This window comes from Synchiropus splendidus, chromosome 16, assembly GCF_027744825.2.
Source record: "Synchiropus splendidus isolate RoL2022-P1 chromosome 16, RoL_Sspl_1.0, whole genome shotgun sequence".
NCBI classification, from domain to species: Eukaryota; Metazoa; Chordata; class Actinopteri; order Syngnathiformes; family Callionymidae; genus Synchiropus; species Synchiropus splendidus.
In genome coordinates this window covers 8410196-8434357 of record NC_071349.1, presented here as the reverse complement: position 1 = coordinate 8434357, position 24162 = coordinate 8410196, and the positions used below count along the sequence as shown (strand labels likewise).

The window sequence follows — 24162 nt, the reverse complement described above, 5'->3', positions numbered from 1 at the left end:
TAGTAGAAAACAGTCGCACAGACACAGAGCAGATTAGAACGGGCAGGTGAGTGACAGACGGGTTAAGAGATTAAAAGACACAGCGATTGTGAACACAACGCTTCTTTACTTCTGGATGAGCAACAGGTAAATATCTACAAATAAGGCCCCCAGCCGAGGTACATCTGACACAGCAGTTTGTCGTCGGTGGCCTCTTGAATGAGGTAGTGAACGTGTCCCTCGATGGACAGAGGGAGCCCCAGAACTTTGTTCCTGCTTTTGATCACCCCCTGGAGCCGCTGCTCGATGTCACACACGTGAGTCTTGGCCTGACAGAGAGAGAGGAACATGAGCAACACTGACCATCACCTCATCACGGTCACATCAATCACCTTCTCATTCACAATCTCTCCGGTGTCATTCGGCTGAGGTCGAGAAAGGCCTTTGCTTGGTTTGCTCCACTCCACCAGCGGGTCGTGCAGGAAGGTCTTCAGAACACTTGACAGTGAAAACATTCACATGAGACAAATTCAGACAGAGACTACTGCTGAGTCCTTTGGCCTGATCTTGAAAGCTGCAAATGCTCAACACAAATGTGACTCAGTGCTTCACACCGAAGTGTGTTGAGGTCCTCTCACCTCATGAGGGGCTCCCTCTGATCCCTCATCAGTCTCAGGGTGACCTCACAGGCCTGACGGAAGAGACCTTCCGTGCCCATGGGTCCCATCGCATGGACCATGTTTTGGGTGAGTCGGAAGGGAACCACCTCAGGAACGTCAAATGTCTCCCCCTGGTGGAGGTAAGAGGAAAGGACAGTGATTATTGTGCTCCTTCTGTGAAGCAGAAATTAAACACCAAACCTTGTTGAAAAGACAGTTGAAATCCACATGAACACATTCTCCAGTGAAAGAATCAAAGAGGATGTTTTCCCCGTGGCGATCTCCCAGACCCAGGATGTAGCCGACCATGGACATGACGGCGGTCGAGCGGCAGTACGCTGAGCGGCTGCTGTACCTGTGAGAGCATTCAAATGTACAGAACTTTGGTAGTCAGAAGGGGACACAGTGGATTTCCACTGCTTTTACCATGAAGTAGGGTCGGGGAACGTCTGGAGAAACCACTCGTAGAACACTGGAGGGTGCCGAGCACACAGCATGTCCCTGTGGACTCGAAGTTTCTCCTCCAGCGGAGCAGTTTTCGGGAGTAGCAACTTCCTCAGCTCTTTACCGGACAAGTAGATTCCTGAAGGAGATTCAGATCCAGAAGGGTCTCTGCTTGGTGACAACATCAAAGCTGGGGGGGAATGGGGAGCAAGTGTACCTCTCTCCTTGTAGAGTTTGGTGAGAATGAGTCGCAGTCCCGCAGTGTTGCTGACCCACTCGATGATCCCACACTCTTCATTGAGTGGAATCACTGCGTAAGTCCGGATGTGTAGTTCCCTTCGTCTGGACTCGGCGTCTTTGCGGAGGCACTGAGGATGGACACGCACACACACAATCAGGGTTAAAGTTTCTGTGTAAAAAGATTGAAAAACACACTAAACGTCTGAACAAAGTTCTGAACCTTCTGACCTTGTTAATGAGGCAGTTGAACTCCATGAGCCTGCAGTCCTTCCTGAGGTCATCTTTGGGTTTACACATCATGGTGTAGCTCCGCCCATCTGACCCCCTCAGGCTGATCTTCTTAGGTTTCTGTAAGGAGGTCAGGATCTCCACCTGGAGGCGCATCACAGTTGAGGGTCTTTCAAACCACATTATTACTGCTTCAGACCAGAAGTCCACCTAGTGAGTGGGACCATGCTCTTGTGGTCTGGAGAGGGTAGTGCAGGACTTGAGGTGACAAACTCAAGGTGCACTAGTGAAGACACAAAGAAGGTTTGAAGAAAAACCTGATTTGATTCCTCTCTGGCGATTTCGGATTTATTTTGAAAGGCAACCAGCAGCTTTTATTTTGTACTGTATTCTACTTCCTCTCTAGCTGCACTGATTTATCTGTTTGTCCTCAATGGCCCTTGGCACAGAAGACTAACTGTCAGTCCAAGTGTAGCCAAAAGGAGGTGCTGTTGAGTAACTTCTACCAGGTCATCTTGTCCTGAAGAAATGACATCTGTATCTTACCGTGTCGTCAAAGCTGTCCAGGTACACCCAGTGTCCTGGAAAGGCGTCGTGGTTGGTGTTAGCGCCACTTGTGGAGGGCAAGGTGGGGATGAGGACGGCCTGCAGAGGGATGAGGATCTGGCTGAAGGTGGAGTCTTCCACCAGACGCTTCAGAGGCTTGAAGTGGACGCTCATGCTGAGGGTGGTAGTGTTGCCGTCCACCTGCAGGACGACGTGTGGACTTGGTCAGCGGCTTCACTTCAAAGCTGCGTCACATATTTAGCGCACCGGCTTGTTGCACAGCTCCAGCATCCAGTCCGTCAGCTTCTGGGCATCTACGATGAATTTATCCAGCGACGGCTTGAGACTGACGGCTTTTTTCAGAATCTGACTGCAGCGACTTTTCCGCATCTGATAGGACGACTGCAGCAGAAGCACAAGCTGAAGGTCAGGCTACACGCATCCGGTGGAGGTGAGGACCCACCTTGGACACTGCCGTCATCAACCACATGGCCTGCTGGGGGTAAGCCAGGAAGACCTGGGCCACGATGCTCATGAGGATGGAGAAGACTTCGTCGCTGGAGTGACAGACCCGGGAGATGAGCTGGGAGAAGGCGGTCAGGAACTGGTACGGCGCCAAGTTGGAGTAGTGCTCCGTCATGACTGAGTTGATCTTGCTGAGGTCCTGTTTCAGCAGTCGGTCTGCTCGGCCGGCTGAGGAGGAGAGACGCTCCATCCAGTTTCAGGTGCTGACTTGACTTTGCTCTCCTCAAACACTCACCTTTTTCGCACTCACAAACTTTGGCTCCAAAATCCAACCAGAGCGAAAGCATGCGAGGCATCGCCTGGTAGATGTACTGGTTTCCAAACTGCAGTGCTCTGGGACAGATCACAACCCGGGTCAGTCGTCTCTGCAGGCAGCTGGCTACACTTAGCTTCCACCAAAGTTTAAGTGCTTACTTTCCAAAATAGGTGATGATGTATCGGATCAGGGTCCCCTGCTTCTCCAGCTTGTTGTCAGTGACCATGGGCATCACTTTGTCATAGTACTTTGCCAGGTAGAAGTTTCCATCTTCCCACTCGGGCAGCAGACTGGTGACATCCTGCAGTAGCAGATGTGACACAGGTACTTTTCAGCATTTAGAACCAGCCCAATAGTTTGCACCACTGAAGCCCGTCTTTAATCCTTTAATCCAGCAGCTGCAATAACCCCACACTAAAGAATGTTACTCCTCGTCGGACACATTGGTCTGGGCTCAGATTGAGGTCAAGAAGAGCCCCACCTTATACGCCTTCATGATGGCATTGGACTCAAAGTTGGCCGTCTCCTCCATGAAGCGGCCCACCAGAAGCATAGCCTTGCCCTTGGTCTGCAGGGAGCGAGCGTCCGTCTGGTGCTGATCGTCAGAGAAACACTGCGCTACGCCCTTCTGGAGGACTATCAGAGCCTGGTGAACATCGCCCTGAGGAAAAACAAGCTTCACTGAGACAGCAGAAAAAAAGACACCAGGGTCAGTATGAAACCAATTTAACCCAGAAGATGGACAATATTTCTGCAAGTGTGACCATAAAGTTTAAACAAGTGCAGTGTTGGTTAGTTTGGACACAGAACTTTTGATGGCCTGCTACACGAGAGAGATCCAAATGGTGTCAGACACAGCTGGAACCGTTACGAGCTGGTACCTTGGACCACAGCCACTTGGCCTTCTCGGTGACCAGCTCAGCTCGATGCGTGTTTTCAGCATTCAGAAGGCAGTTGAAGGCGGTCTGGTGGTGTCCACCTTTGCGAGCCACTCGAGCGCTCTGCAGCCATGATTCTCCTATCAGCTCCTCGCTCATCGGCCTTTGGATTTAACGCCACAAAAATCAGTGGTGATGACTGGCTCTGTGCGTCTTTGTTGCGCCAGCCTTACATGGATCCGAGGCTGAGGAGGGCTCGACGGAGTGACAGGATCGGCTCCTTGGCCCTGAAGGACTTCTGCGTCATCTCCAGCCGGTCAGACCAGTGCAAGGAAACCTGGTTGAAGTTGACTTGGTGGAGATCCTTCTGCTTATTCAGCTCAGCAAAGGTGTGTTCCAACTCACTGAGCATGTGCAGTCTGCACACACACCCGACAGCAATGAATCATTATGGTTCATACAATTCTCACGATGAAACTGTGTGATTTTAGTTAATTTTATTTGGCAGAATTGTTAAAATCACTTTAAATCCAGACTGACTGACCTGACTATGTACTCATAACCTCTTTGGTAGGTCCCATACTCGTAGCTGGCGGCAGACAGCGGGACAACCTGCTCCTTCCTGACCGACTTCAGCTTCTCGTAGAAACTCTTGGCGTCCTGCTTCTTGGCGGACAAAAGCAGCTGACCGAGGTTAACCCCCCAGCTGCTGGACTGATGGTCTGGAGGGAAAAACAGGGAGTTATCTGCCGGGTGTTCTCACGCAGCATCAGAGTAATTGTGACTCAAAAACAGTGCATGTATGAGAAGTGTGTATGTGATTCAGCAGCACCTTTACCTCTCAACACAACCCACTGAGCACAAGACACGAGGTCAGAAGCGCTAAAATGTTTCATTAGACTAGAACTCAAGGTCTAGAAATCACAAAAAAAAAAAATACAGAATATTTTTAAGAATGTTCCAGTATAAACACCTGAACTCAAGTAATCCTTGACCAGGTCCCATTTGCCGAGTTTCCAAGCAGCTTCAACTCTGTAGGTGTTCAACTCCGACTTCCACTCCTGCCTACGAGTCACAGGTTCATATTGAGTTCTATCAAACATCAGCTCCTGAAACCTTTTGGAATCCAAATTAAAATTCCACATTTGTTCCCACCTGTTGGCCAAGACTCCGTTGACCTGCGCAATGACGGTCGACAGCTGACCAAGGCCGAGCATTGAGGTCATGACCCCGTGGTAGTGGCCAATCTAGACAAAAATTGCACAATAATTTTATATTATCAGGTTTGACAGCACACTGAATATTTATCTGAACTCTCTTGATGTAAAAACGAAATTATTTTGTTCAAATCTAGGACGATCTGGACAGACTGTACCTGGTCCGACTCCAGTTGGATGGCGCGGTCATAGCAAGCTGTCGCATCTCTGAGCAGCCCGATGCTCTCGTGCTCCAGGATCTGCTCGCGAAGTGAGGGTTCTTCTCTCCGCAGAGCATTCACTCCTCTCACACCATCAGGCTCATCTATTGCAGCATACAGGGTCTAGAAATAAGACAGCAGTCAGATCAGGAGGTCTGGATCGGCAGGGTTCAGCAGGTGCATCGCATCAAGAGATGTCTCGAGCTACAATACAATCATGCATTTATGTCATGGTGATGAGGCGTCTGTTATTTCTTAACAAAACAAAGCTACCTCCTTGCAATGATATACAGTGTACTGCATCACCTGCAGGAAAGTGAGATGGTCCTGGATGTTTTCTTTGTTTTCTAAGATGTGGGCTTCAAAGTGCATGAGAGCACGAGTGTAGGCTTTGGAGCGGAGTGAAGCCTTGGCCATGACGTCCTGAGGAATCCCCTTCAGGAAGACCACCATACGCTCATAGTCCCCGCCCTCTGGAAAGCAACATGCAAAACCAAAACTGGTCAACAGTCATTTGCACAGGTTCTTTTTTTTTTTTACCTAAATCTATTCCGTCTATAAACTGAACTGAAACTAGCTTCATGACCCACTTTGGGGTCGCACTAGGTGAGAATCCCTTTAAAGGTGTGTTGTTGGATTTGATTTTTTACCGCCGCTCTTAGGTTTATTGTAGAGGATGTGACGACTCCACTGAGTGAGGTGAGACAGCATGCTGAAGACGGTCTGTGTGCTGAGTTGGGAGAGGCTGGAGGTCGTCTTCTGGGCTCCAGCATCTTGCCCCTCCCCTTCAGTCAGCACGGAGAGCATCTCCTCTCGCACCTGCGGTGGGATTTTATTTAATCGACAGTGTTTCTTCTATAGACGACGGACAGTAGATGGAGCAGTACCTCCTGCTGCTCCGTCTCGGTGCTGCCCAGCAGCATGTAGAGGAGGATGTGAGGCAGCAGGTAGATGGTGACCTTGTAGTCATGCTTGATGATGAAACTGCAACAGGTGAAAACCTTGCTGGCCAGTTCGTGTCTCACCTGGTGGCCCAGAAATGTGTCAATTATATAGCAGTATGATCGAATTTCCTGCAAGTTTTTTCCCCTACAGCAACTAAAAAGATTACATTTCAGTTCACTGACCAAACAAGAGCGCGTTGACCGTTGAAAATATTAAATAGTCCCTCATACAATACGACAGTGGTGCTACAATCAGCTGGTGAGGGTACATTTTACTGTCAAACAAAGAAGCTGGGTTCACCTTGGTGATAAGGTATCCGGCCCAGGTCGCTGACCAATCCGAGAACTTGCTGCCTTTTTCACTCAAGTAGAAGGGCTTCTTGAGTTTGGACCAGTTGACAGATTTCTGGCTGCTCTTATACCTGCAGAGTTCATGGAGCATGATCGTGAAGATCGACTGAAGAGGAAGGGGGTGGGAAATGGTATCAACAAACACAGTAACATTTCCTCCACCTGCTGTTGAGGTGAGGCTCCAGGATTTCCTGGATCTGCTCCGGGAATCGCCTCCAAAGACGGCGGCCGGGAGAGTCTGTTCGAGCCTCACGGCATTGGAAAATCGAAAGCAGTTCCTGCAGGACGTGTCAATCAAATATCAGATTTTTTTTTTTTTACATGAGAAGTTTAGATTTTATGTGGATTCACCTGAATTGCATAGGCAGCAGAGTCTTGGGCTCTCACGTCATCAGCATTGGCCAGAAAGGTTCGAGTCAGTTCAGTAAGAAGTTCATAGGCAAAATTTGGATCTTCAACTCCACTCTTATCAGACAGAAAAAAAACTTGAATATTTTGTATTAAGTTGCAAACAGTGAATGAATGAAAAAACAGCTCTGTACCACAAAAGTATTGCGATTGCCGTGAGTGTGTGTCTGTGACAGGTCCAAACGTCCAGGGTCCACGGCACCGAGCTCCCCCAGACACTCGCCACAGAGCAGCCTAGCTTCTGGGGATGAGTCCTGGCAACCCTTGAGCAGAACCGACACCAGGCTGGAAATGACTGGCTCCACTGCTTCACTCGCACAGACCTGCCTCAGCAGCCACTCCTGTTGGGACACAGACAAAAATGGTAGCACTTTCATGGCGATTCTTCACACTGAAAACAGTCAGTTGACTCGTTGTTTTCTAACACGCGTACACTCGCATGTGGAAGCTATCAAAGTGTAGAAAGATGTAGCTTTTGCAATGACGTACGAGGAATGACGACTTACAACACACACTGAGATCATGATGTGAATGTGTGCACAGAGACAACAGACGATCACAACTACACACATGGTAATAAATAAGGAATATAATAATTTAAATTATTTTGACGTATCTCTTCAGTGTACAATATGTAGGCCGGCCGCCAAGAGAATCTGTTTTGCTCATTTATTATTTCAAGAAATATTGTATTCACAATATGTATTCACAAATTTATTTTCAGTGCTTTCAGATTTGATTTAATTTAAAGTGAAATGACACAAAACTGGACACTAACAATGAGTCCAGGAAGTTACGAGCATCCAGCTGAAGCGTGTACCTGGTTGCTGTGCATCAAGTCTCTGAGGCTCGTGAGAGCATGAATCCTGACGTCAACGTTCTCATGCTGCACGGCTCTCATTGATAGTTGCAGAGCTGCTGCCAGGTCGCTGCTGCTGGCCGTCAGCTGGAGGGACAAGAGACTGTAAACACAAACTGTCAATGAAATCAAAAATCAGATTCAAACCTTCTTATAGTTTTGCAGGACAGTATGGATGTCCCTCAGCTCTGGGTGGTCCGGTAGGAAGTAGATCTCATGAAGGAAGTCGCTAACTTCTTCCCTGTTGAAGCCGTTAGACAAGATCTAATAAGTATTTCTACGACTATACAACCATCTAAAGTACAGTCACCTGTTGTCCACGATCAGAAAACGCATGATAGCAGCGGTTTCCTTTGGCTGCAGGGGGATCAGCGGGAGGAGGGCCACAATAACATGACTCAGCAGAGGACCAAGGTGTGTCGGTTCCACACTTCGAACAAAACACTCCCACGTTCTGTCCACAGAGAAGGGAGGAAAAATTAACATGACAGAGAAACATCTGCTAAGAGGAAAAAGCCCTCAATAAATTCCCTCCAGAGGTTGCCACAGCAAGTCAGCTTCCTCCACCTTCACCTATCTTCATCATCCTCCCTAGTCACACTTGTCATGGTCACTTCTATCCCATCCTTGAACAACAATGGTTGCCGGTATTTCCAACTCAACCTTCATCATCCAACATATTACTTGACGCTCCTCTGAGCAGCGTCACATCTCTACACAACATTATAAGGGAGGTCATCATGGCAGGCTGCTAGACAGCATGTATCCTCCATCACTGAAGACAACACAACCCAGCATGTGAACAGCATATTCCGTTTCAGCAGGTACTGACTGGCAGCAGAGCAGGGGGAAGTCCTCTCTGTATCTGAGGCCTGCCCTCAGCGTGGTCATCATCTTCACTCTCACAGAGCTGATGTGCTTGGATCCCATCAGTGTCATTAAAGACATCACACTGGTCAACACCTGCGTGCAACAGACAAGTGTACATCAGTAATACAAGGACCGCTGTCTTTGTTGACAAATAACTATATGATTCACTCACCAACTTCTTCCTGTCCTTCTCTCCAGGTCTGGAGCTGAGCAGCTGCATGTTGAAGAAGGCCAGAATTCCAAGGAGCTTTGGTTGAAGATAGTCCGCCTGTCCCAACACAGGTAGAAAAGGATCGAAGCATTTGAATAAATAGTGGGAAATGCGAGCAAGAAGAAGGTTAAAACTACAATATATGAGCTGGAAAGTAAAACAGAAAGAAGAAGTCACTCATGAAAGGAGAGTCGCAACAGCTAGAGTTCTCCTCCTTTCTGGTGTGTAAAACAGAATACACATAGATCCTTGCTTTAGCTGCAGTAAAACTAGATGAAAACTCAGGATTTAGTACCTGCTGTTTTAAATACTACAGTACACTGCATTAGTATGATTAGCACTTACCATGCGCTCAGCAGTTGTGATTTCACGGGGACCCTGGTAAGGGTCATCGATCGATGCAAACGAAGCTAGAATAGCAAGGCCGTTAAACACCTGCAGAACAATATTGAGGATTTCTTGATTTATATTACATGAGATTCAAAACCTAAGAAATGTTGGGGCGGTTGTTTGTACCTGCTGGTATTGCTCCCCGAGGCGCAGCAGCAGTTCGTTGTGAAGACCCTGGAAGTCTTGCCGAAGCAGTGAGCCCAGTTCAATCGCCGTCTCACTCTGGACACGTTTCACATGGATTCATAAAGTACTTTTCAAACATTAAGTATTTGCGGTACAAACAAGTCAAGCAAGATAAAGATCAGCTTATAGAGCAACAGACAAGCAGTGGTTTTTGTGGAGGGTTTCCAGTTGTGATGAAGTAAAAATCCTCAGTACCTGGAGGTAGTGGAAGGCCTTATTCAGCTCCTCCTTGGTGCACGAACAGACCAGATGGCTGAAAATGTACTTGAAGTTGCTGAGAAGCATTTCTCTCCGGTTTGCCTTCAGTTCGTTAGCCAGGGTACGGATGAGAGCGGAGCCAGTGGTGCTGGCCTTCGCAGCCAGGTAGGGCAGGAGGACCTGCAGGGTGCGCTACACACAGACATGAACATCAATGTCATCAACAGTTTCAATGATAGAACGAGAGATCAAAAAGCTGCTGCATGTATTTGGTTGGATGAATAACTGTGCTTACAGACAGAAAGCGATGGAGGTCTGGGAAGTCAAACGCGTGCGCGATCTGAGCCAGGATGTCCAGGGCCAGCTCTCTCTGATGGGCCGACTCACTGCCCTGGTCCTGGGAGTTGCGGAGGGCTGACGCATGGCGGCTGTGAAGTGACTCGACGAGGAACTGAACAAGGACAAAGAGATTTGTGTAAAGTCCAATGACACTTGTTTCAGAATTCAATGAACTTACTGTACTGTCATCAAAAACATTACGACCACTATTATATTTACAGCAGAGCAGTTTGGATCAAACACACACAGACAAATGAGAAATATTTATATCTCAGACCAAGAACAAAGGTCATTTTAATTCTTAACTCCAGGCACAGTCCATGTCATTATTTCCATCCAGCTATCATCTGAGGTCCACTGCAGCTTCTCACATTGCTAACTGAGATTCAAACAAGGGCCATTTATACTTCAAAAGTATTTAATTAACCAAATCTTCCTCAGAAAGTGGTGACGTAACACCTACACTGAACAGCAGACAGACCAGCATATACAGATGTGGCCCTGGTCTCCAGCGGTCGAGGAACTTTTTCCATCTGAAGCTGTTGATGTTGAGAAATTTGCTTTGAGAGCAGTATTCATTTTCTGCTGACCTCAGCTCAGCCATGTGTGTGACAGGTTGCCCATGATCTGTTGCTGGTTCCTTACCTGAGTAGACCATGACAGACAAGTAAAGGCTCACTATGACAGGGCAATGAATGGGGGGCTTGCGTTCTATCTGTGACCTTGACTGACCGCAGTGGACCCATATTATAACTCCATGGACAAACACCTCTCAAAAAAGTTTTGTTGCTGCATCCCTGACATCAAAAACAAACACATCTGGCTCGTGGTACCTGGCAAATTGGGTTCTTGTATTGAATGAAGAGGGTTTGTAGTTTGAGTCCCTTGGCAGAAGCCAAGACTCGGATCTGAGTGTAGGCAGCCACAGAAACCGACGATGACTTGGACAGAAGACAGTGAAGCAGCCGAAGAAGGGAGAAGGACACCAAACTTCCCTCGCAGGCTCTGAACGGACAAGGTTCAGTCATGACTCAACATCATAACGTGTGAAGAGTGAGAGCGCCGATAAGCGTACCTGCCAATCTCTCCTGTGGTGAAGATGAGAGTGTTGCGCAAGTCATCATCTCCATTAACCCTCGCATTGTTGAAAGCCTCCTTCAGTCGAGCAACCAGGAACTGGTGTGACCATGAAAAAGAAAAACCTTAACTTGTAAAATCTTCTCTCCTTTTAGTTGTCACTTTTGCTTCAACTTACCTCACAGAAAGATTGATCTTGGGAGCTCTTGGTGGGTTCTGTTAACAGGAAGCGAACGCACTGGCCAAACTGAGTTCGGACCGCTGGGTCAGAATCCTCCATCAGACCGAACACAGAAGACAAAACTGCCCGGGAGACGCTGTCCTCTCCAACCAGATTCACATGCTGACAGAGGTGAGGGAGACCTTCCAGGAATGCTAGAAATGCAAATGTTAAAACAGATGGTTAATAAAAGGCAAGTGCAAAAAACGGACCGTAACATACATGCTCAATGATTTTTGATTTGGGGTGTGGGCAGTTCAAAATTTGGTTTTTCATTTTTTACCAAAACAAATGTGACAGTGTGTTATGATACAGCTCCAGACTAGCACAAAAGATGATACATAGAAAAACTTGAAAAAGCATAAATGTAGCATATATTTTACGATCTATGATTTAAAACACTGTGTTACATGTTAAGGCTTCCTCCAACCTCATGAAGAATGAACCCTTCATATAATATAATAAATAATAAAAATATAAGAAACAAATATATTAAATAATTAATCCAAACATGTAATTCAAGTTTGAAAAATTGGTGTCATTGAACGCTTGGACCTCACATTTTTAAAACTGTCTATGTGCCCAGAAGAGGGCAAGAAAAATCTGAAAATGAAACATCTGAGAAAGTGAAAAGTGAAAGAGCAGGACATACCTAGTTTAACAGCACTGGGAGCTTTGACACCCAGCAGAGGAAGGAAAGGTTTGACGAAGGACGCCTTGAGTGAAGGGACAACGTCTCCAGAATGTTGAGCAGTGAGATGTAGACGGCGGCAGAGAACTGGACATTTGGACTGGGAAGAAGTGAGTGCAGAAAGTCCTGACTGGATGCAGCTGAGGTGACCAACGATTCTAGCTATCTCCTTCTTCACAAGCTCTGAGTCATCCTCCAACTTTGGACTGCGTCAACAGAAATAGAGTTTCAAGTGATTATAAAAACAAATTATGTGCACCATTTTTGTTTGAACGTACAGGAGATGCGTGCTGATGATGCTGTGGCGCTTAGGTTCCAGGTGATGAAGGAGGAGAGGAAAGGCCTGGACCGCTGCTGATCTCACGGTAGCATCTCCACTCTGCAGTGCTTCAGAAAACACAAAGGTTCGCCACTTCGGGCACACGTCCCGGCCCAGCACAGCCAACAGAGACACGCAGTGAGACTGGATTTCAGCGGCTGGAGAGCGACAGTAGGAAGCAATTACAGACACTTTGCTTACATATTTAAAAGAGCATTTCCTTCTGGCTGGGCAGAAAAGTCATACGCGTTCATTTGCCAGCGTACGTATTAAGTGAAAAGACGGTCAAGCTCATCAGGTATCACTTCACTTACAAATTAAATAGAATAACTGCTAAATACATTTTAAAAAAATATTTTATTCGCCGAAGTTAAGCTGGACACATCCTCACGGTGAAACATTTCTACATTTCATTGATCAAAATAACCTTAATAAAGAGTAAAAAGTTGATCTAAAATTAACAGGCAAGATTATGCGGGTGAACTTAAGTATTTTATTCAATAAAAAATGAAAGAGGTGAAGAAGCGGGTGCAGGCAGGATGGAAGCATTGGAGAAAAGTGTCAGGTGAGATGTGTGACAAAAGGGTGTCGGCAAGGATGAAAGGGAAAGTGTCCAAATGGGTGGTGAGGCCAGCAATGTTGTATGGTTTGGAAAGGCAGAGCTGGAGGTAGCAGAGACGAAGATGCTGAGCTTCTCTCTGGGAGTGAGCAGGATGGATAGGATCAGGAACCAGTATATAACAGCACATGTGGTCAGGTGTTTAGGAGACAAAGTCAGAGAGGCTAGATGGAGATGGTTTGGACATGTACAGAGGAGAGAGAGCCAGTACATTGGTAGGAAGATGTTGGAACTGCCAGGTAGAAGGTGGAGAGGAAGGCCAAAGATTGATGGACATGGTGAAGGAGGACATGATGATTGTAGGTTTGAGAGAAGAGGAAGCAGAGGACAGGGTGAGATGGAGGAAGATGATCCACTGAGGCCACCCCTGAAGGGAGAAGCCGAAAGAAAAAGATAACTTAATAATTTACACAAAACATAAATACTCACAAAAACAGGGGGTGAGCCTCTGAGCCAGGACAGAAACCCAGGAGGGGAACTTGCAACTCTGAAATGCAGACCCAGTCATGTTGTCACGCACCCAGGGGAGCGACAAGAGAGCACACACACGCAACTGGAGTGCAGGCTCACTTGGGCTGTTCGCTACACATGAAAACACAGCATTTCAGTTGAAGAATGAAAATGAAATAGAAGTCATGCTGCAATGCTCTCAGAGTCTTACTGGTGAGGTAGAGCCCACAGTCCAGTGCCTGGATGCTTGTTTGGACAACTGCCTGATAGTAATCATGATCTGTAATAGGCTTTGAGCCTCCGTCCAGTAGAGACTGGCAGATATCTAGGATGCAGCTGAGAGTCTTAGCAGACACCCAGAGGAGAGGTGCGGAGCTGCAGACAGAAGGTTAGTTTTAACGTCAATAGATTTGGAAGGGGAATAAAAAATAAATAACTAAACTAAGAGAGTGATACTTGGTGGTTGTACTCACCTGGTGGGAAAGACACAGGCAGCAGACAGGTGCAGGATCAGTGCCACCCCCTGCAGAGCTGAGAGAGTTTCTGCAGACTCTGGCTGACAGGCATCAGAGTTCAGAAATACCAGCAATTCATCCAGCCGGCTACTGGCTACAGCCCAGACCTCACTGCAGACACGCATGTCCACCTCACTTCAGGACACACATATGCAAAACATTAGAATTCCTGGCCTCCAACAGTGGGTCTTAACCAGAACATTCAACTCATAATAATATTAAGTCACACATGGATTTGATCCCTAATATGTGACAACCATGAGGCTCAACCTGGCTTTCATGTACATTCATCAGTGATAAATTGTTGCAGGAAGAAACTGATGTTGACACACTCACGTCACTGCTGCATCTGAGCTTGTGGCAGTTCTGCACAACTTCTTTGCGACTGTCTCACCATCATCCAACTCTCGCATCACAATTTCAGCCTCAGATTTAAGTGCTGCTTGGAAAAACCCTTCAACACACTGAGAACACCGGATACAAGCCAAAGATTAGCACACTTTTCTCCTTAAGAAATAGATAACTAGGCAAAAATAAATGCAAACCTCAGCTTGACTTGTGGTTCCAACACTGCAGGCTAGTCTCCGGCACACTTCTGCAACCCGCCGCCTTCTTAATACGGACTCACTCTTGCTACTTTGTGCAGCAGAGAGGCAGAAATTAAACAAGAGACACAAACATTCCATCATTTCTTTGCCCATCTTGGTTCCAGTCTCTCCGAGTGAACAGATGCACTCGAACAGCTGCGAGAGATAGATCTGCTCAAAGTGAGTGGGAGCAACATTCGGTGAGTCAAAGAGGCAGCGGGTCAGATTCAGCAGCTCCCCTTCATAAGGCTCATTAGAACTTGTTGCGTACATGTCAGGGTGTATATCCAGCAGATGAAGGTAGGCAGTGAAGAAGTCGTGGCCCTGAGTTTGGGGGAAGCCACCAAGCTCCACCAGTCTTCTGAGCATGACCAAGCAGGCCTTACGCAGGCGGAGGTTTCCATTACACATTATAGCACACCCAGTCTCCCAGAGGGTACTCAGGTCCCGCGGGGACAGCACCCCTCTCAGGCTGTCAGTGATGACGTCGATCACGACTACAGTGAGGGATTCCAGAGATGCAGATGAGGAAAGAGTCAGTGGAGATGGGGTGAGGTAGGATGAGGAGGAGAGGTGTGAAACACAAAAACGCTCCAGTGTGACAGGCCACTGATTCGGCATGGGGTGATACAAAAGTGTCTCTGGGCCACCGAGTGAGCAAACATGGGTGTACAGGATGTTGCTGAGATCCTCCGCGAGCAGGATCAACTCCTGAATGAGGCAGCTGAAAATATATGAAGCTCTGACTCTTAAAGTGTGCAGCAAAGAGCGAAGCACGCCAGACACTCGCTGGTGGATGATGTCACAATCTGGGGCGGCGGTCACACGGAGCAGACGCACTGCCACCCATTTGGTAAAGTCTGCAGCACAAGCAGGGATTTGAAGTAAACAGGCTATTTCTCGGGGACGAATCAAAACACGGGTCCTACCTGAGCAACTCTTTGTGGTGTCGGGATATTCAGCTGGTCGGCAGGCCGGGTTGGCAAACATGAGGGACGAAGACTTTATTATATGTTGCACAAAGTCCAGCAACATGACGCAGGCTGGTTCAGAAGAGGATTTTTTGTTCAGCCCTATAGCAACTGAAAGAAGAAAGTTAACGCTGTATACTAACCGTGAAGTAGCCTAACCTCTGGACAAATGAGGTCAGGGGACGACTCGTTCTTAGACAGACAACGTGTTGTCATTGACAATACATTGCAAACGCAACAACAATTCCTACAATGATGTTTAAGTTTCACTGAATGAAGTTGTAATAGTTCATATCCACTTCTGAAAACAAGCCAGGTGTCCGTGAGCATCTGTTAATCAAGTTCATTACGAGTTCGATGTGACATTTGAAAGCATGGCGATTTGTTTCTGAATGACTGAATGACGTCTAAACAGACTCACCAACGTCCACATCTGTCAGGATCCTGTCAATAAACTGGCAGAGGATCTGTCTCGGTTTCTGCACAGCTTGGTCATAATCGCTCGCACTGGAACTGAAATTATAGGCCACATTAAAAGCACACAAAAGCATCAGCGTCAGACAAAAATAATTATTGTTATTCTGTTCGGTTGTTCAACTTTAGCCACTTGCTAACCTTGCTAGCTCCTGTAGAGCCGGTATCATCGCCGACATCTCCAGACCCTCCATTTTTAACGTTAGAAGTTGTGCCTCGCTGCTTATTTTTTTAATTTCGAGGAAGCATAATCATATTTGGGTTGTTTGGAGCGCGGTAGTTGCATGCACGCCGTCAAAAGTTTCGCTCCGTGATGACGTCATTGTTATGCTACGGAATCTCGCGAGTGACCAACGGAGCATGTGTGCAGAGGTGGGTATGAACGGTTACACCTGTTTTGTACTTGTGTTATTTCTGAATAATATACTTCTGACAGAGTTTTTTTTTTTTGAAGTCTTTTTACTTTTACTTGAGTTACCTTACCTTCAGCGTTGTTCTTAAAAAACGCCCTAAATATTTTAGTTTAGCTTGCTATAAAAAAACAAATCTCAATGCTCCAGTAATCTTTTCACTTATGCTTTGTTACTGTTGCTTAAGTAGCAAAAAAAGAAAAGAAATGAATATGTTTACTTCTGCTTACATGCTCAAGTATTTAACTGTACTTTTACTTACTTACTTTTACTGAAGTGATCTGTATGTTTACACAATATTATCGACAGAAAAAAGTTACAGCCACAAAATTTGAATTCTATTTATTTATTGCAGTAATATGTTTTCGTTTTAAATTCTCATATCACCAAGTCGCATCCTAAAAGAAGGCTTCCACTTTGGTTGGCCATCGTTCTCTTTCATCCACTCACAGAGACGTCTCCTCATCTTTATGTCACTCTCAGACCAAACAACAAGGAAGTATAATCTAATCAAATAGTTTCTATTTTACTCAATTTGCACGCACATTTGCTGAAGCGTTCAGAGGGTTTGCTACATGAACTCTGTGTGCTAGGAGAACTGTATATCAAAGCAACCCCTATGAGCCAGGAGAATAAAGGCAGATATCAAAGACAAACGCGTGTATTAAAGTCAGTCATGGATATCAGGGACAAAAGCTGAGAATAAATAAAGGAGTTGAGAATAGTGCTGGTGCACAGATCTGCACCAGGACAAGAGGCTGCTTGTCAGGGAGGTCAGTGAGATTTAGTGACAATCTATCCACAAAAAGTGAGTCAAAACAACGTAGTCTAGTGTTGTCCTCTCAGATTTGATCACATAGACATAACATAGCACTAAAATAAACAGAAGATGCAACTTGGAAACAGTTGAATTTCATCAGGAGGCAGGTGGTAAAAGGTTTGACATGGCCGTGGACTGAGAACCAACCAACAAAGCAGTGAGGATGGAGCTGGCGCGCAAGCGCAGGGGACAAGGATTGAAGGCCAAAGTGAAGGGAGCCAGGTGAGTACTGCGCAGCCCCAGCCCCGTGATTAGGTCATAGAAACTGGCAGGGGCGTCAGTAATGAGTGATGACATGGAATCAAAGGTGATGCAAAAAACTAATGTAGGGGAATCAAAGGAGACGGGGGTTAATAAAAGTAGACGGGATGGTTTGGAGCCGACTGCTGGAACGAGAGGAAGGTGTTTGTTGTGGAAGAAAATAGCTGGGAACTACTGCCAAAGCAACTGTGTAAGAAAACTGCGCTGATTCTCTCATGCACTGAAATACAGTGGCCACTCTTGCAATGTCTGGGTCTGACACATCTGTAATGTTCTACTACTGCAAGAGAATTAAAAAACAGTCAAATTGTCATTGAAATTCAAAGAGTACTTGCCGCTGTTGCAGTGGGTTTTAAGTTGCTATTGTTAGAATGTGTTCCCCATGTTATGGTCAAGTTTTTTTTTTCAATCACCTCATGCTGTCAATTCTATATAACTCTGTAAATATGAAGTTCTTTTCTCTCCGCTCATAAGGGAAGATACACATTCTGTCGTGGGTACAAGCCTCATTGCCTTAAGCACTATGCATTTAAACTTGAGTTCTATTTTCATTTTATCCATGGCAGGATGGGAACTTGCTGCAAGGTCGGGCGCATGTTTTACTCTCCGTCCTCTGCCTACATCGTGGAGAAAGTCTTGGGGAGAGGGAACTTCGGAGAGGTGACACAGTGCAAAAACCTGCTCACCGTGGAAACTGTGGCGGTGAAGCAGACACGGGACAGCAGTTATATCGAGCAAGCCATGGAAGAGGCGGAGATTCTCAGGACTCTGAAGGAGTGCAACTCCGACAAGTACAACATCGTCAGGTGGAACGACGCGTTCACTTGGGAAGGATGCTACTGTCTGGAGTTTGAGAAGCTGGACGTCACTCTGCTGGAGTACATGCAGAAGACAGACTCTGGAGCTCTGCAGTTGCAGGAGATCCGCCCAATTCTGCAGCAGGTCTGTCCTCACGTATGCCTTGTGTCTTCTTCAATTGTTCTTCATGTGCCCAGCATGGAAGCTACGTGAACCTGTAGGAAACATGGAAGCGAGACCTAAAAAAGCAAATGCATTTAACTTGCCTGCAATAGGATCGTTTAAAATTTAAATCTCAAATCTAGTATAGATTTGATGTAGAGAGACAAATAATTGCTCATAAACTCAGTGTCCCAACAGCATGGCAACAGTGCATACATCTTGACACCTTTGCTTTGAATTTGTGATTTAATTTTTTTCTTCTAAACATGGCTAACAGCATTGTTGTCTGAGCAGTTGGCTACAGCGCTCAAGTTTCTCCAGAGCTTAAAGATCGTCCATGGAGATCTGAAGCCTGAAAACATTATGTTGGTGGATGAGCAGCGAAAGCCGCCCCGAGTCAAAGTCATTGACTTTGGTTTGGCGATTCCAATCTCAGAAGTCTACCGAGGTCAGATATTTCAGACCCTCTGGTACAGGTGCGTGTTGGGATTTCTCAGTTGAAAACATGCCGGGTGTCATCAAACAAGTGTTTTGGTCGAACCTTTGTGTAGAGCTCCAGAGATCTTGCTGGGGGCTCCGTTCAACGAGATCATCGACGTGTGGTCCCTGGGCTGCATCGCAGTGGAGATGCTGGTGGGACAGACGCTGTTTCCTGCTCAGGATGAGTTTGAAATGGTGAGCTAATATTCAATACATTTAACTGTAATCTGTGGTCTAAAATGTTTGATAGCTTTTTCTTCATTTTTATTTCTGTATTTGATATTTGAATTAAAAATTGTCATGAAATATCTTGTTTTTTTCTCTCGTTCTCTTAGATGAGACGGATATCACACACTTTGGAGAGCCCTCCAAACTACATGCTCATGTCTGCGCTGCGGTCTGCAGAATATTTCGAGCTCGACATAACAGGACGGTGGACGTCCAAGGTGAGGAATTCACACATTTGTGAGTCAAATAGTTTGGTCTCAAATGGCCTGGACATAAACCCTGAGTCCACCTTGACTCAAGAAACGCAGCTGATTCCAACACGAAGTCTTGAAAATGTGCTCCTGAGAGTCCATTTTGGAGACTCATGGGTTGCGTCATTACAAGTCACACGTCAAAGTATACTGAGAAAAACATGGAAAACTCCTTGTATCCTTCAGAGAACTGTAGCGTTGGGGATCTAGTTCTCAGCAGTGATGAGAACCTGGGAGATTTGGGTGAACTATAGTCTGTGTTTGAAACAATCGGACAGACAGAAAGACAAGAGTAGATTATTAGTGTCAGGACCTGTTTGGGAGTGTCCAAACTCCACTGAGGATAGCAGTCAAAGATTCATTTTTTTGGATTAGATACCTGGTTTCTGATGTTAAATATGTCCAAATATGACTGCATATATTTTCTACTTTTTATGTCAAGTGTGTTTGTGATGTTCTTCAGACTCCACCTGAAACTAATGGATGTGACAGCCACGTGATAAACAGCCTCCATGATCTTCTGGTGGTACGTCAGCGACCTTTATGATTCACAGTTGAACTTGCTGAGTCAGCTGTTTGTTCTTGTTTAGATTGTGCCATTCGATAAGAGCACAGGGAAGGAGATCGGAGCCGAGCTGAACGACCGCGTGAGGTTCATCGAGCTAATTGGGAAAATGCTGAAAATCGAGCCGGAGAAGAGAATAACAGCAGGCCAGATCCTGCAGGACCCTTTCGTGACGATGAGCCACCTCCACTGGATGTTCGTCGACACCTCATAGTCAGTGTCCAATGAACTGTGCTGCTGTCGTCGCGGTTAGTCAGAGGTCGGTTCTCTTCTAGTTTTGAAAGCTGCGTGGACTTCATGGAGTCCTCCGATGGCCCCGCCTCTCCAGAACCCGCCTCGGAAGGTCAACCATCCGGGGTCAGCAGAACGGACGCGCCTATGTCTCGCCGCTCAGAACCTAAACCAGATGGGTTGAACTGTGTGGAACGACCCGCCCCTGACAACACCGACCCGGGTCCTCGCAAGAAAAGAAAGAAACACAACAGCAGCAGGTGATAGTTTGGTTTCATATTTAATGCATGTACAGTGGGTTTCCTACTTTAGCGTACTCATACCTTCAATAATAATTTAGCCGTCGATCATGAGATTAGATCGCCTTCATTCTTCCTATCATGGGGAAGACTTGACAGCAGCAAACATTAATAAAAAACATTAAAGACACTAGACAGTAAAACTACAGTTTACTGTACATAAAGCAGCCACATCGGATAAACAAAAAAACACATTAGATTAGAGCACATATTCTTTACAGGGAAATTCCTTGTTTACAAAATTGCAAAAATGACAGATAAAATATAAATAAGTATTATGACAAAAAAATAACTTTCATTAAATGCATATGCTGTGTTATTTCTTCTTCTAGTGCCCCCTAAAGTTCAAATAAAAGAGCGAGGATCCATTCAGCAAGTGCTGACTGCTCAAGCCATTGAAATCTTAAATATCGTTTGTCAACAGGTCTCTCAAGAACAATGTGAAAAAGAACCGGAGCAAGGTGAAATGTGGATCGACACTTGAACCCAGCCACAAGCAAGCGGATCTGGCAGACGATGTGCATCAGTGTGTTTCGCATCACGATCTCGGACTGCATTCATTTGTTCCCGTTTCAGTGATAAAAAAGCTCTGAACTGTTGACATTCGGCTCCTGTTCATCTGGAGCCAGCGAAGAAAGGAAGTCACACCAGACATGTAGAAACACGTGAATTTGACAACCTTTTTAAAATGAGTGAGAAACCTTTAATGGTGGACGTTAAACATGTGGAGCACATTTGTTTTTATACTTCAACACAATATATTCTCCTGTCATTGTAAATATTTCATGGTTAACTTCCAATTGTACTTGTTAGACAATAATAAATACTATTTCTTGAAAGTCCTTGGGTTTGTCAACATCATTCATTAGATCACAACCAGGAATGTACATGAGATGCAGCATGATGGCGTGAGACTCGTTTTTTCTAGACACGTCAGCAAAGTGTGGCCCGGGGGCCGCATGAGGCCCTTGTGAAGACAGCATTTTAGCATTTATTTCTATTTAAATGTATAAGTATTTATTTTACCATTCAATTTGTCTATATTCCTCCCCTATAGCCAATAATAGTTCTATTAAAATGTTAAAATAATCTTCAAAATAAATGTTACCCAGTGGCTAAGATAACCACTTAAAGATATTTAGGACTATGTTAATTTTTATTTTAAATGAAGCAATATATAAGCAGAAGACATTTTAAGCATATCACATTACAGTTTTTCCTATTTATTCTTGGGTTTTTTCACATCATAGTAGCAAGATTGAAGTTTCATTTTAGACTTCGTGCCATTGGTTTGGCTTGATATCCCAGTCTCCTTATGTAATGCGGCCCACGTGTCCAAGTCCCCATCGAGAGTGAATCCTTGAGGTGAAACACGCCTTCCTTACATCTTCACATGCTTCAGATCTTCTTCTCTGTTCAGTCAGTACGGGCCATGTTGTGGTTGTTTTCCAATGGTTGGAGGTCCCGAAGTCTTTGCTATTAACCCAGCTTGTTCTCCTTCTGCTGTGTTTTGCTAAAATCCATCTGCTCTATGCACGCTCTGTAGCTGGAGGAGAAGAGAGCAGGACCTCATCAAGATGATCTCGAGGTTGAACGTTACTGAGCAGGTTCCGTGGACACTTACTATGCGGTGTGGTCGAAGGGAAACACGAGGTGGTTCATTGTCAGGAAGGGGTCCTGAAGGATTTCTGTTGGGGTGATTCTATGGCTCGGATCTATTTCAAGCATCTTCTCGATCAGCTCCACGAATCTCATCCTGTCCTTCAGCTCGGCCCACATTTCATCTCCTGCATGGTGATTCCTGGGAACCCTCTGGAGCAGTTATTGAAACAAAGTTATTTTGAGAGTAGAAGAAGCGGAGCTGAGTCTCACTCACCAGCAGAAGGTCGTTGAGATCATTTATGGCGTGGGACTCAAGCCTGGCCATGGACGGCACCTGAACCAGAAACTGTATCACAATCCAAGTTCCCATTGAACTAAATCATACAGAACAGTGAAATAAAAGTTCTCACACGTTGTTGGCTCTGCTTGGAGCTTATCCACGAGTGCTGCTTCAATATATGCGAGATCTGGTTGACCTGAGGACAAGAGACGATGGACGAAGATGTTAAACTAATAAATGTACTCTGAATACTGGGCTACCTACTTGAAGACCCTCATCCCTTCCTCTGGTCACTCACCATGTCATGTTCATCAGAAGCAGCGAACAGCCGCTTTCCCAAAAATAATTCCACTGCAATGCATCCCAGGGACCAAATGTCGATAGTCTCGTTGAATGCTGCCCCCTGCAGGATCTCTGGAGCTCTGACGGGAACAATAGCCACCAATGAAACCCCACATATCAGAACGCTTCAGATCCAACAACTGGACTGATACCTGTACCACAGGGTCTGGATTTTCTTCCCAGCATGCACCTCAGAGATTGGGATTGCCAATCCAAAATCAATGAGTTTGACTCGGGGCGGTTTGCACATCTTATCCACCATCATGATGTTCTCAGGTTTCAGATCTGCATGGACGATCTTCAGACTCTGCAGAAACTGGAGCGCCGTGGCCAACTGTATCGGAGGGAGAGGTCACAGTCATGTGAAAGAGAGTAGACGTGTCGATGAAATTGATCACGTGATGAAATTGTCACTAGGATTTTGCCTTTATAAAATGGGTTCTGGCCCTCACCACCTCACATTGGTGTGGGAGAACCTGAGGAGCCTGGAGAAGCTGTGTGTCGACCAGCACAGGAACAGAAGCTCAGAAGCTCCTCTTGGAAGAAGATGGAGCAGATGATGATGGAAAAGAATTGAGAGACAGAGGGAGAAAAGGAAGAGCAGGGAATACGGATACAGGATATTTTGGCAGAAGTAAACCAAGTGGAAGCGTGGTTTGAAACTCTGGAGGTTTAGTCCTTTTTTTATCATGGCTCAGACGAAAAAGAGCAACACCTTTTAGTAGAAGAATATTGAGACAATGAAGAAGAGGTCAGGCAGGATCATGAGTTTGCAGCTGGAGGTTGATAGAGTGGTAATGACAGCAAAGACAGTATGAGAACAGTCATCCGACTCAATGGAGCCACTGCTGGACAGGCAGAAGCCATTGTATATCTTGAAAAAGTATAGATTCCATTGATAATTTGCAAACGTTTTTCATTCATACAGACGACTAACAATGGGAACTGTGTGTGAAAGGGAGCAGTAGAAGCCGACCTGCTGCAGAATCGGCCGAATTTCCTGCAGCTTCAGGGACCCAGATTTACTCCGCCGCAGATATTCCAGGAGATTGACATCCAGCTTCTCAAACTCCAGACAATAGCATCCTTCCCAGACGAAGGCCTCGTGCCACCGAACGATGTTGTACCTGTGCGAGTTGCTTTGTTGCAAAGTCTTCAGGATCTGGACCTCCCTCTCTGCCCGTTCATTATAGGTGCTTCTCCTGGTTTGTTTTAGAGCTACTCTTTTAAACGTCGTAAGGTTTAAACACTGAGAGACTTCTCCGAACGCTCCAGTCCCCAGGACTTTCTCCACCATGTAGGCCGAGGAGGAGGAGAAGATCATGCGCCCAACCTTGCTGCAGGGGCTCATGCTGCATGAAGTATTCATCGATAATCCATACTTGGAAATATTAGAGGTTTATAGAAAGATGCGGTGGAACACAGGAATCAAGATCAGCTGAAAGCCCAATGGTTCATCAGTTATGATAAAAAAAGAGGATTTTGTTTGACAGGATCCAGTCACCAATCTGCTTGTCAGCAGACCCAATGGCAACTTTCAGCGACCTCCATGGACAGGTCAGAGAACAGCACAGACAAACGT

At 45.9% G+C, this 24162-nt stretch overlaps 3 protein-coding genes across 5 annotated transcripts; 1 reads left to right on the top strand and 2 right to left on the bottom strand.

Annotated features, from left to right (window-relative positions):
• Nucleotides 1-86: 86 nt before the first annotated feature.
• Nucleotides 87-16834, bottom strand: atr (ATR serine/threonine kinase). Its single transcript, XM_053845374.1, has 48 exons — nt 15993-16834; nt 15799-15890; nt 15336-15488; nt 14365-15266; nt 14156-14283; nt 13778-13954; nt 13516-13679; nt 13284-13436; nt 12195-12393; nt 11878-12122; nt 11184-11380; nt 11004-11104; nt 10762-10933; nt 9885-10040; nt 9587-9781; nt 9332-9427; nt 9161-9250; nt 8777-8872; nt 8567-8697; nt 8045-8188; nt 7882-7975; nt 7696-7821; nt 7010-7216; nt 6819-6932; nt 6630-6745; nt 6418-6538; nt 6060-6197; nt 5823-5991; nt 5479-5645; nt 5131-5295; nt 4911-5002; nt 4729-4820; nt 4300-4477; nt 3989-4174; nt 3759-3918; nt 3359-3538; nt 3036-3178; nt 2857-2954; nt 2560-2789; nt 2364-2498; nt 2097-2297; nt 1551-1694; nt 1300-1450; nt 1065-1221; nt 840-993; nt 618-769; nt 372-477; nt 87-308 (listed from the first exon to the last, which is right to left on the bottom strand). The coding sequence occupies exons 1-48, from the start codon at nt 16043-16045 to the stop codon at nt 135-137; spliced, it is 7794 nt and encodes a 2597-aa protein (XP_053701349.1). The 5' UTR covers nt 16046-16834; the 3' UTR covers nt 87-134.
• On the top strand, nt 16544-21183 carry LOC128747475 (homeodomain-interacting protein kinase 1-like). 3 transcript variants are annotated; one of them, XM_053845377.1, is made up of 9 exons: nt 16544-17532; nt 17909-18284; nt 18597-18778; nt 18830-18977; nt 19118-19228; nt 19725-19787; nt 19852-20039; nt 20102-20317; nt 20781-21183. In XM_053845377.1, exons 2-9 carry the CDS (start codon nt 17910-17912, stop codon nt 20947-20949), a joined length of 1452 nt encoding a protein of 483 aa, XP_053701352.1. In that variant the 5' UTR covers nt 16544-17532; nt 17909; the 3' UTR covers nt 20950-21183. The 3 variants fall into 3 exon arrangements, with proteins under 3 accessions (XP_053701352.1, XP_053701350.1, XP_053701351.1); XM_053845375.1 differs by having other exon boundaries at nt 16555-17303; nt 20781-21181; XM_053845376.1 differs by having other exon boundaries at nt 16563-17303; nt 18854-18977; nt 20781-21180.
• On the bottom strand, nt 21113-24139 carry LOC128747476 (homeodomain-interacting protein kinase 1-like). Its single transcript, XM_053845379.1, has 7 exons — nt 23557-24139; nt 22733-22914; nt 22537-22660; nt 22369-22434; nt 22233-22292; nt 21981-22168; nt 21113-21902 (listed from the first exon to the last, which is right to left on the bottom strand). Exons 1-7 carry the CDS (start codon nt 23947-23949, stop codon nt 21836-21838), a joined length of 1080 nt encoding a protein of 359 aa, XP_053701354.1. The 5' UTR covers nt 23950-24139; the 3' UTR covers nt 21113-21835.
• Between the last annotated feature and the right edge of the window lie 23 nt (nt 24140-24162).

Bases quoted from the DNA above. Each gene is read 5' to 3' on its own strand.
- LOC128747475 (XM_053845375.1), top strand. From the start codon at position 17,245: ATGGAGCTGGCGCGCAAGCGCAGGGGACAAGGATTGAAGGCCAAAGTG. The intron at 18,285-18,596 runs GTCTGTCCTCAC...TTGTCTGAGCAG, and splicing joins TCCGCCCAATTCTGCAGCAG to TTGGCTACAGCGCTCAAGTT. The intron at 19,229-19,724 runs GTGAGGAATTCA...GATGTTCTTCAG, and splicing joins CAGGACGGTGGACGTCCAAG to ACTCCACCTGAAACTAATGG.
- atr (XM_053845374.1), bottom strand. From the start codon at position 16,045: ATGGAGGGTCTGGAGATGTCGGCGATGATACCGGCTCTACAGGAGCTA. The intron at 9,428-9,586 runs GTACTGAGGATT...AAACGTGTCCAG, and splicing joins AGGCCTTCCACTACCTCCAG to AGTGAGACGGCGATTGAACT. The intron at 2,499-2,559 runs GTGGGTCCTCAC...CTTCTGCTGCAG, and splicing joins TGATGACGGCAGTGTCCAAG to TCGTCCTATCAGATGCGGAA.
- LOC128747476 (XM_053845379.1), bottom strand. From the start codon at position 23,949: ATGAATACTTCATGCAGCATGAGCCCCTGCAGCAAGGTTGGGCGCATG. The intron at 22,915-23,556 runs GTCGGCTTCTAC...CCTCCGATACAG, and splicing joins TTCGGCCGATTCTGCAGCAG to TTGGCCACGGCGCTCCAGTT. The intron at 21,903-21,980 runs GTAAGTGTCCAC...CTTCTCCTCCAG, and splicing joins CCCTTCGACCACACCGCATA to CTACAGAGCGTGCATAGAGC.